The following is an 11,150-nucleotide window of genomic DNA, read 5'->3' on the forward strand; positions in this document are numbered from 1 at the left end:
CAAACGTCATTTTTATCTGTCACTCCAGTTTGTTCCATTCCGAGACTACGTGGACCGATCCGGAAACCAAGTCCTCAGTATGGCACGTTTGGCTAAGGACGTCCTCGCCGAGATTCCCGACCAGCTGCTTTCCTTCATGAAGAGTCGAGGAATTGAACCACGGCCGGGAATCTCTTCTTCGCCACTTCCATAAAACGCACCAAGCCATTTCACCCTTCTGCGCCTCTGTTCACCCAAAACTCTGTCCTCCTTTTTGACTCATCGTCACCACAAACAGCAGCGAACTCAATTTGGATTCCAAAAGTGAAAAGACGCATCATCTCTTTTCACCAGTCAAGTTCAACTTCAGCAAAACACTAAAACCAAGTCCAAATGTGTATTCCAAAGCTCACACCAACAACAGCTTGGCATTGTAGTGATTCCTAATCATAAGTCCAATTATAGACAATAAAAGCACTGACAATGAAGTCTTGGCATTGCCTCAACGCATTTGGTCTCAGATGCTTAGATCCACTAGAGAGTGTATTTCTCTGGTTTAATATGTTCTCCCGAACTATATTACTGTCCTCAATTCACTTGTTTCTTTAATCTTTTCAATTTTGGCAGGAATGGCAATGCCTAATTTTACAATCTTAATTTAGAAAAATCGAAAGAAATGAATAACTTGTTGCAAGGCATGCAGGCTGATCCGATTGTATCTTCATTCTTAACAGAGAAGACTTTTCCACGCACAGGTTGATATTGCCACCGCCGCCCATCTTTCTTCTCACAGCGTGAAATGATGCTGGGTGCAGATTTGCCCTCCTGCTGTTTGAGAAATGCCAGTCTCCCTTGCTGGCCGCCCTGCAGAGAGGACGATGGGGAAGTGGAGGGAGTGAAGAAATGAAAAGTGAGGCCGCTTCAAGAGACCAAGGAATGGAGTGTGGATGACAAAAAAGGAAGATCCACTCACATTAGCTTGATGGCTGAAATGAAAATGGAGGATGAAGCCTGACGTCAATGCAGGATGACAAAAGCCACACATTATCTGATGGGCATTGTATGCATTTTATTTTTTTTTTGGGGGGGGGGGACACGCCCTCATGATTAAGTGAACATTGTTTGGCAAGCAATAGACTTAATCCTGAGTGTAATGTTTGCCCTATGCATGCCCCCCCCCCTTACTCTTTCTCCCGCCCAGTCACGACTTGACTGGCTGTGAGAAACTGAGCTGTGAGTAAAGGTCGCCCCCTTGTGGCCATCATTTGTACAAACAACTATTTACATTATGCATGAAAGCTATCGTCTTCATCCACAGTACTTATAATAATAGCTATGAAATGACTTAATAATAGTCTAATTCATTCATATGGTGTATTTTTTAATATATGGTTTTCATTGTGAAGATTGTGACTTAACAGGTTGCTGTAAACATTTGTGCAAGTATGTGGATCCATTTTATAACCTTGTTATTATGGTGATACAAGATAAACCTTGTCCTTAAGTCCCTTGCATGTTGGCGGATGAATGTCCAAGTGCTCAAAATAGTCTGATCACTGCAACTCAATAGATTGGTGATATTCACTAAGCAGCCACAACTTTAGGTAAACCGTCAAAATTCACCATTGCAAGAGTTTGTGGGGCAGGGGGGCGACATGTCACAATGAAAATAACTATGAATTTAAATTTTTATATTATGGTGATTTGGACTGGTGTAGAGCTTTACCACATCATAGTGAGAAATATTTCTAATATTTTGCTTATGATACTCGTTCAACAAAACATTACAAAGAGTGACTGTGTACTTACTATTGTGGCTTTAGGTGGATGTTTGACTATTTAAATATAACTTGATGATCATGTACTGTGTGCATTGTCTTGGATAGACCAAGAAAAAAAATTGGATTGGCATGTAGATAGTGTAAAGTAATAAATCCTCAGCAAGACACTGGCTCATTTGAGTAAAGCATTCTGACGAAGAGTTCAAGCCCGTGGGCTTCTTTAACAAAAGGATGTTTTGGTCTGTCTCTCATGATTGTCTTATGCAAGTGTAGAAATGTCCATATACAGCACTCAGATTTAGTGTACAGAAAATAAAGTTTGAATTCATGATACAATACAATACATGATACAAATCACTAGTTTTACACTAGACACTTGGTAGGGATGGATGCAACTTTTATATTTTGTCTAATGGTCAGTGTCTATTGTATTTTGATGTAATAAATGTTTGAACGCCTAAGATGGTCAAACAAATTGCTGAATGGGAAAGTTTCTGGTCAAATGGATGGTGAAGTGTGAAGAGGGGCGGTGCACATAATTGTGACTTTCACTGGTTTCATGCAGGGGACATCAAACTAGTTTTCAACATATCATAGTTTTGGTTTCCCTAACGTAGCAGTTATAACAGGGGAACCCAATAAATGTATAATCATTCAGGAATACGAATGCTCACCGTAGTTTTAAGGTCATGGTTCGGTTCACGTTGCGTACAGGGAAACGAAATGCAAGACAAACTGGTTCCACTTTATTTGTTGTATTTTGGTTTTCAGGAAAGCGGGGCTCAAATTCTTTGTCAGCGTGTTTGGAAATAAAGGTGCCCTGCGATTGGCTGGCAACCTCCATATGAAGTTGGTTGCAGAGACCCACACTGGCACAAACCTCACTCTTATAAATTTGCCATCTTGGGTTTGTCAGCAAAATTACCAATACTCACTCTAATTCGCCTTTGCGCAGATATATGCCTGTTACACTTCTTGTCCCTATGCTAATAAGCTTTTTGTGATGACAATAATAAACATATTTGCGATTACAATGGTACTTTAGTGCCAAAGGATTTAAATTAGTCCTTTGGCACCATTCTGTCACCTACAGGCAATTACAAACTCTTTCAGCGGTGTCAATTACTTGTGGTTTTTTGCAAAGTCTTGGTTCCAAGCTCCATGGTCATTTTTATGATGAACAACTAGTTTGGGGTCAAGAGAGTCAGATCTGGCTCACTGGCCTTGTATTTGATACTGTGGGTTAATGTGAAGGTTGACCGTGAAGGTTGTGTGTCATGAAAGTGGTACACCTGGCTATGTCTTGGTTTCTCAGTACGAGTATGTATGTGCTTCCGCTCTCATTGTTATCTCCCCGTAGATTTTAATATGAGACTGTCCAATTTGAGTATCTTTTGAGGGAAAAATCTCTCCCGTGCATGAATGTTCTCCAAATGCTCGCGAACTGCTCCCTCACTGATTTATCGGACTTCTCACATAGGAAACAGGCCAAGTTCTGAAAAGTGTGCTTCTTAAGGGAGAAGTCAAGGCAAGACTGCAAGCTTGAGTAAGTATTCTCTGAAGGTGGCCTCTCCTCTTATAAATAAAGAGCCTTTAACAATTACAGCAAGAAATCTGTCCCGTGACTCAAATTTGCATTGAACTCACTAATTGTGACTGGGGTGATGCACCTTGGTCCTTGGTGAAAACACCACCTAAGGCATCCAATAAATTATTTTTTTTTTTATATTTTTGCATCATTCAATTGCAACAATAACAAAATACAAATTATATCATGGTACAGTTCACAAATGTTTTACCACCAAAGTGCTTTTGTTTTCTGTTATTTCAAAGCGGCTTAGGAAATGGACATTACTTTAAAGGATTTGGATTTATTCTTGTCATAAATCTGAATTATCAGTAGCAACCAGGATGAAGGGCAAAGTTTATAAAACAATGGTGAGGCCGGCCATAATGTACGGATTAGAGACGGTGGCACTGAAGAAACAACAGGAGAAATTGTGGTAACAGAAATGAAGATGTTGAGGTTCTCGCTTGATGTGAGCAGGTTGGATAGGACTAGAAATGTGCTCATTGGAGGGACAGCCAAAGTTGGATGTTTTGGAGACAAGGTTAGAGAGAGCAGACTTCGATGGTTTGGACATGTTCAGAGGCGAGAGAGTGAGTATATTGGTAGAAGTATGCTGAGGATGGAGCTACCAGGCAAAAGAGCAACGAAAAGGTTGATGGATGTTGTGATGGAGCACATGAGGACAGGGGCCGTTAGAGAGGAGGATGCACGAGATAGGCTTACATGGAAAAAGATGACACGATGTGGCGACTCCTAACGGAACAAGCCGAAAGGAAAAGAAGAAGAAGAACCAGGAACCGCAAACCCAAATTTGTAAAGTGGTACCACTCCACTCTTGCCCTTGTAGGATACATAAAATGAAACTTTTTGTCATATGAAGAATTTACTATTAAGAACAGTGCATTGCTTTTGTAATTTGCAGCATGTTCCTACCAAATTCTAACTGTTTTGGCTTAATTTTGCAACTGTATTATTAAGAAATTGAGTGTGTTTTTTCATAATATTGTGACAATATTCTGGAGACATTGCAAATATTTTATTTTATCTATATTATTTATTTATGAAGGAAATACTGACTTTTTTATTGGGAATATTATACCGTTATCCTCATAAAACTCAGCTGTTTTCTGACTGTTATTAGAACGAAGGCTCACCACACACCAAGCAAAGTGGCTGAACCCCACGAACCTGTTTCTCAGTGTGTGGGGTTCTGCCACTAGTTTCTCTGAGTGACCGTTTGTTGGCCACGAGTTTTTTTCTGAAGTTCTCAATCCTAATTGTATATGAATGTCATCACAATGTCACAGACATAACAGACAATCAAAAATGCCATAATACATAAGTATTCACAAGAAATCCGCAGGAGCATTCTGAAGGACCAAAGTTCAAATCTGGCCTCACATGTGTGGAGGTTGCATGTTCCCGTATTTTTTTTTTTTTTTATACTAGGTACTCCGGTTTCCTCCCGCATCCCAAAAACATGCATGGTAGGTTAATTGAAAACTTGCTCACTAGCTTGTTAGCTCACTAGCTCTTTTGCTCCTTAGCTCATAGACTAGCAAATGAAATTAAAGGTTAACTTCCCCTGAAGTCTCTCAGCAAATTGAGTGATGCTGTGGAATGTTGGACGATCTTGGCGCTCTTCCGCCAGCTCTGTGCGAGCTCCCTAATGGCTAATAGTTATTAGCCACTAGCAGGCTCGTAGATTGGCACACAGAGCCATCTAATTCACCGCTGCCTTCATTGTAGGCACAGCTTATAGAAATTTTGTGTGGTGGATATGGACCAAATTATTATTAATAAGTAACTCGCAATGGCGCCAACTCACCACTAACGGAACGACGGTGCTACTTAATAGCGTGGCAGGGGTGCCTCATGGCTGAAAGCTCAAATGTGGACCTGAGATTGTTTTTAGTCTAGCAGAATGTTCTGAAGAGGCCTTTAAGATGTAAACATCCAACTTAAATCACAGTGGTGCAGCAGTGAGGAAAAGACAGGAGGGGTCCAAAAGTAAAGGACCCCAGTGTAGTTCATACAGTCTGATGATAGCCTCTTAAGTAATTACCAAAAGTGATTTCATTTTTTAATTTACCGCCTTAATCACTCACTTACTCTGCAACAGCTCTGCACAACAACAAGCAGATTCTGACGTCATGACAACTCACTTTTTCTGAACGCACTTTGTATTACCTGCTGCTTGGAAAGTTGACTGAGGAGCAACATCTGGCAAAAAGGTGTGTTTTTTTAAAGGGGACTTGGACAAAACTGGTTTTGTAGGACTTTGGGTAATAGGTCAGGGAGGCTTAGCTCAGGGAAACTGTGGCCAACTATAAATGAAGCCTGCAAGTTGGGGATGAGGAAGGGACAAAATAGACTGATTTCAAGTTTGCAGCAAACAAACTTAACTGCACATGGACGGACTATCGTTACATTGTGTGCGAGCATTTACAAAACGAAAAAATGCTTGGTCTCAACATTCATAAAGTAATTTGTTAAAGTTAAAGGGAGACTGATGTTTGTTTGATTTCAAGTTTTCAATGCGCCACATTAATACAGAGTAAATAATCGAGGTGGCGTCATGTTGAAAAGTATGGAATAAAGAGCACCAGTAGCATTAGTAATAACAACAATTAGGCCTCGCTGTTTTTCCACTGACCTCACAAGTTGTTCATAAAACAGCTTTTTGTTGTCAGGCTGCCAAAGCTGAGAGGCGCCGTGGACAGAGTTATCGGGCCAAGGTCACAGCAAACATACGGTGTTTAAAATACTCTCCTGCGAATCCCTAGGGAATGCCTTGATGAAGGAGACGTTTGATACTTTACAATTTCATCAAGAAATTATGATTTAGGGGGAAAAAAAACACAGTGGCAGTAGAAACTCCACTGTTGCAGAGTTAAACTATTCCAGCATGGAAGGGATACAGATCCTCCATTCTCCTTGACCTTGCAGCCAAACAGGACAGGTAAACCTCACCACAACCATAAATAAATACATCCATCTATCTATTTTCTTAGCCGCTTCTTCCTCACGAGGGTCGCGGGGGTGCTGTGCTCTCAGCGATCAACGGGCTGGAGGCGGAGTACACCCTGAACTGGTCGCCAGCCAATAGCAGAGCACATAGAGACAAACAGCCGTACTCACACCTAGGGGCAATTTAGAGTCTCCAATTAATGTTGCATGTTTTGGGGATGTGGGAGGAAACTGGAGTGCCTGGAGAAAACCCACCCAGGCACGGGGAGAACATGAAAACTCCACACAGGCGGGGCTGGGATCGAACCCGGGTCCTCAGAACTGTGAGGTCAATGCTTTACCAGCTGAACCACTGTGCCGCCCAAATAAGTACAATAAAATCAAATAAAATGAGCTGTAGGAGTAGATGGGCATGTTCACTGAATGGCTAATGAAAAGTTGACTTCCCTTGATGTGGACTCATACACGACACTAACGGTCAATTAACCCATTAGTTCGCGAGCTACTGCATGTATCTTTCCTTGAGGTGTCTCCATTGTGAAGGCTGGGGCGGGGCACCGCTGTAGTGAGTTGGACAGGCCTCAACATCCTTGCGCTGGATCGCAGGCTGTTTCTAATCGCCACTGATGGGATGGCATGCACTGCCAGCCGTCGGGTTGTCACGGAGGTCATTCGGCACCAACAGTGTTTAGTAGGGGAGGACCAACTCATGGCAGAACCCGAAGTTGTGTACCTGGCCCCCGTTTAAGCCCCACCCAAAAATCATTTAGCTCTGAGATAATGAATAAAAGTTTAATCCTATAATGTAACAATTCCTTAAAACTGTCATTCACGTTTTTCAGCACTTGTCTTCAGACCGATTAACTTGCGTCCATCCATCTGAAATGACTTTACAGTGTCTTTAATTTGCTATATGTAATTTTTTTTCCTATGCACTCATCCTCCAAATGGCTGCCATGCTGTGCCACCAGTGTCAAAACAATCATTTTAATAGCATACATAAATGAGACTGTTGTTTACTCCCCTCATACACGTCAGTGCCCTCAAAAGCACTCAAACATGATAATCTCAGAAGGAGGATGCAACATACTGTAGATCAAAAATGTTTTGGCGATACATGTCCAGCCTAACAAGTAAGCTCTCAGCGTGTCTCCATGAGGAGGCAGTACTTAAAAGATGAATCATCCAAATGGCATGTGTATTGTATCAAGCTACTTTTGGATAACTCGCTGAGGAAGAGATTGGATGAAATAATTCCATTCCTCATTCTGCCACAAGGTTTTGGAATATGTCGAACAGTCAGGGGACAGTCTGACAGTTAAATGTCAAAGAACCCAATTTAACAGCCAAATAAATCTCATTCTTGTAAGAGAGCAGCACGTGTATATGTCTGTTTTGGGTTAATCGTTGTTTGTTTTATGCCCTGTGATAGGTTGGCAATCAGTCCGAGGTTCCCCCTGGCTCTCGCCCAGTCAACTCACCTGAGACCCTTCCAAGCAGTCCAGAAAACAGGGAGATGATGGTAGTTTGGAATCTGGAAAATAACATCTCTTTCTCTTGTTCAGGTCAGTATGCTAATTTTATTTTTTATGTGTAAAATGAAATTGTCTTGTGAAATCTATTCTATTTATGTACACACATTATCTTTTTTTTTTTTTTTTTTTAGATTAAAACTGTATTTCACTTTCACTGGTGACTGTAGTTCAAAAAGTTGACCTGATTAAACAAAACCAATCCAATATTTGGATCCAGAATGTCAACAGTCAACATTGTTCAAAATAAAAATAAAAAAGAACTTGCTGTTGACCAATGATTGCACAAAACCATTTATAATGAATGAGATACTGTATTTACAGCTCTGAAAAAAATGAGTGACCTCTGTAAAATAATCACGTTCAATTTTACCATTTGTCAATATATGCTCTACGTATGTATTTACAGTATTATAGATCCATGGATGGCTGAATGGAGAGGGAGTGTTTATAGATGGTGTTATTAATTAAACAAACATTTTAAATATTAATGAATGATTGAACAAGTGTACTAAATGGAAGATAACAAATGTTTGCACACATTCACATGATTTTTTTTTTTTTTTGATTGACAAGTTTTGAAGGTGCTTGTTTGTCCTTGGCCTTGTTGTGGCTTCATATGTTAAACAAATGGAAGAGGAACAAAGCAAATAAGACCAAAAAAGTTTCAAGGATTTAAATGATGAATGGATTTCAACAATTTGTTATTGTAGTTTCTGTTAATGACTACAGCCCAAATAGTTGAAATGAAAACAATAACAACACCCCCAAAAATCTGTTCATCAAATCAAAGGGCGTTTGGTGTCGAGAAGTGGACTGTTACATATAAAATGTGCGTCATCGTGTCATGAAGTCAGGGGTTGTTAACCTGTCATCCGCTTACTCTTTAACCGTGAAACAAACCTGCACGCGCATTTCACGATGCAGTATTCACTTTCAAAACTGCTGCTTCACTCTTCCCTCATTGTTATTTTGTAACCAAAAACACATTTTTAATATAACTTGCACGACAACATACATGCCTAAGAACCAGGCAAGGGAAGGAAGAATCGTAAAGGTGTGAAAAACACAGAGTATGGAGGCTTACGTCAATGCAAAATTCGCACTTGTGTCATACTTGCTAAGTTGTGTATATATATATATTTTTTTTTTTATAGTCATAAAGGACTTAAGACGATACTCCATAGTTTCATTCATTATTCATATCCACATCCATCTCTTTCCTTAGCCGCCTATCCTCACAAGGGTCGCGGGAGTGTTGGTGCCTATCCCCGCTGTCAACAGGCAGGAGGCAGGGTACAACCTGAACTGGTTGCCAGCCAATCGCAGGGCACAGAGACAGATCTCAGTTGCACACACAATCACATCTAGGGGCAATTTAGAGGTTCCAATGAATCCACGTATCTTTGGGATGTGGGAGGAAACCGGAATGTCTGGAGAAAACCCACGCAGGCACGGGGGAGAACATGCAAAATCCACACAGGCAGTGACTGGGATTCAAACTCCGGTCCTCACAACTGTGAGGCCAACCTTCAAATCAACTGCCTCACCGTACAGCCTCATTTGTATTTTTTTTTTTATTCCTGTTATTTTTGTTTAGACAGACAATCCTTGGGTAAAATTACTTTTGAAGCCTGAATTAAAACATTGTGTTGTTTGTTGTGATGTTTTATGGTGCACAATGTCACAAATAGTTTAGAGGAAATCATGTGGGATACACAGCAGTCATACCACCGCTAACTTTTGATTTTCTGTTATTTTTCTCCTTCCTACAGCGCAGGTTCATTTCATGGGCTAACCAGGTTCACTGTGTTATACAAGGTGAAAGGTGATTGGTTCAGTCCTTGGCCCATCTGCTCTGTCATCAGTAGATGACTTTGATCACATTTGAAGCTGTCTTGACTGTGGGGTTGGATTTTACTATGCAGATAAATACAACAAAGGAAAATGAACAAAGTACCATTTTTAGTCACTATTGTAATTGAAGCTGTAAATCAATAGAGTAAAAAAAAACATGGCAAAGAGATTAATAAGTGGCAAAGTTTGTAAGACTGGAAATGGAATTGTGACGTAGGAAAGTGTTCAGTGTGTCTGTCTTGGCTGCTCACTGAAATATGGCTAATTTGCCAATAAAATGGCACTGTTCACAAAAGTTAATAAAACATATACATGTAAATTTTCAATCAAATGAAACAAATACATGGGTTGTGTGCGAGAGTGAGGAAGTCTTTATTATTAATATTTATCACCTCCCAATCACAAGTGCATTCTTTTTTATTACATGTCAAAATTTACTGTAGTTAATGTGTTGTTAATTGTCTTAATATGTGTGTTAAGAAACACAATTCATCTAGCTCGACGGTACACTTGATGTACTGCGGGTTTCATGAAGGTGGCAATTGGACCCCGGTATGGATGGATTCCACTTACTGGATTTTCAACGGGAAACGCTAATTCTGGGTCAATCATCAAATTATGTCGAAGTTTTACTTTTTTCCATTTGTTATTTTAACCTTCAGCAAGTACCAGACTATAATACTAAATCTTAACACCGCCATGCAACTCACTGTAGAAAGGACAAATATACTGCTTGTATACGGTTTTAATTTGATCTTCAGTTACTCTCTTCTAAACCACTAAAACCAAAATGCAAAGACTAGAACTATTTGCTCACCAGTGTCATAAAATGCCCAAGATGGACATTATTAGATGGACATAAAATACATGGGAATGTGCAAGGACGAAGAAGTATTTATTAGTCTAGAACAGGTTTTGGCAAAGTATGGCCTCTGGCCCGTGAGTATTTTCTCCCAGCCATCTTTTCAATGAAATTGTGTGCCATGTCTTTGTTCAAGAAAAAATAGCAACAAGGCTTTGCTGTTGCTTTTTGTCATTTTGTATGATCTGACCTTTATTATCATGGCCAGCAGTTGAATGAGGTCATGATCGGTTGTTCAGGATGTTGCCAGCTCTCCCAATGCAGCATCTTCAAGAGCTCCACTAACCAGAGGATGGCAAAACAAAAAATTATGTTTTTTTTTGTTTGTTTGTTTTTGTGCTGGGTGATTATGATCCTCAAGTACGCCGTATTTTTGGGTGCAGTGCAGCTGCTAAACCACTCCGTAATGCAGTATTTCAGTGGACTAACCACTTTGTAGGTAAGGTTTCCATCAGAGGGCCGTTAGAACTGTGAAACCATATTTTATCGTGTCATTATATTTACATACAAAATTTATGAACTAGTTTTGGAATCAGTAATCAGGTGTAATGGACTTTTCAACTATTATTTATATGTGGGAAAAACAAATGATTGTAATA

General features: G+C 40.1%; 1 protein-coding gene across 10 annotated transcripts in view; it reads left to right on the forward strand.

Moving 5' to 3' along the window:
- LOC133508002 (copine-9-like) overlaps positions 1-2,209 on the forward strand; it is a 111,057-nt gene extending 108,848 nt beyond the window's left edge. For 9 of the 10 annotated variants that reach the window (XM_061833659.1, XM_061833676.1, XM_061833718.1 and 6 more), the window contains one exon: positions 29-2,209. In XM_061833659.1, the coding sequence (XP_061689643.1) occupies positions 29-193 (165 nt within the window). In that variant the 3' untranslated portion in view covers positions 194-2,209. The remainder of the gene's footprint in view (positions 1-28) is intronic. The other variant, XM_061833668.1, reaches the window with a different exon arrangement.
- Positions 2,210-11,150: the final 8,941 nt, after the last annotated feature.

This window comes from Syngnathoides biaculeatus, chromosome 2, assembly GCF_019802595.1.
Source record: "Syngnathoides biaculeatus isolate LvHL_M chromosome 2, ASM1980259v1, whole genome shotgun sequence".
Classification (NCBI taxonomy): domain Eukaryota; kingdom Metazoa; phylum Chordata; class Actinopteri; order Syngnathiformes; family Syngnathidae; genus Syngnathoides; species Syngnathoides biaculeatus.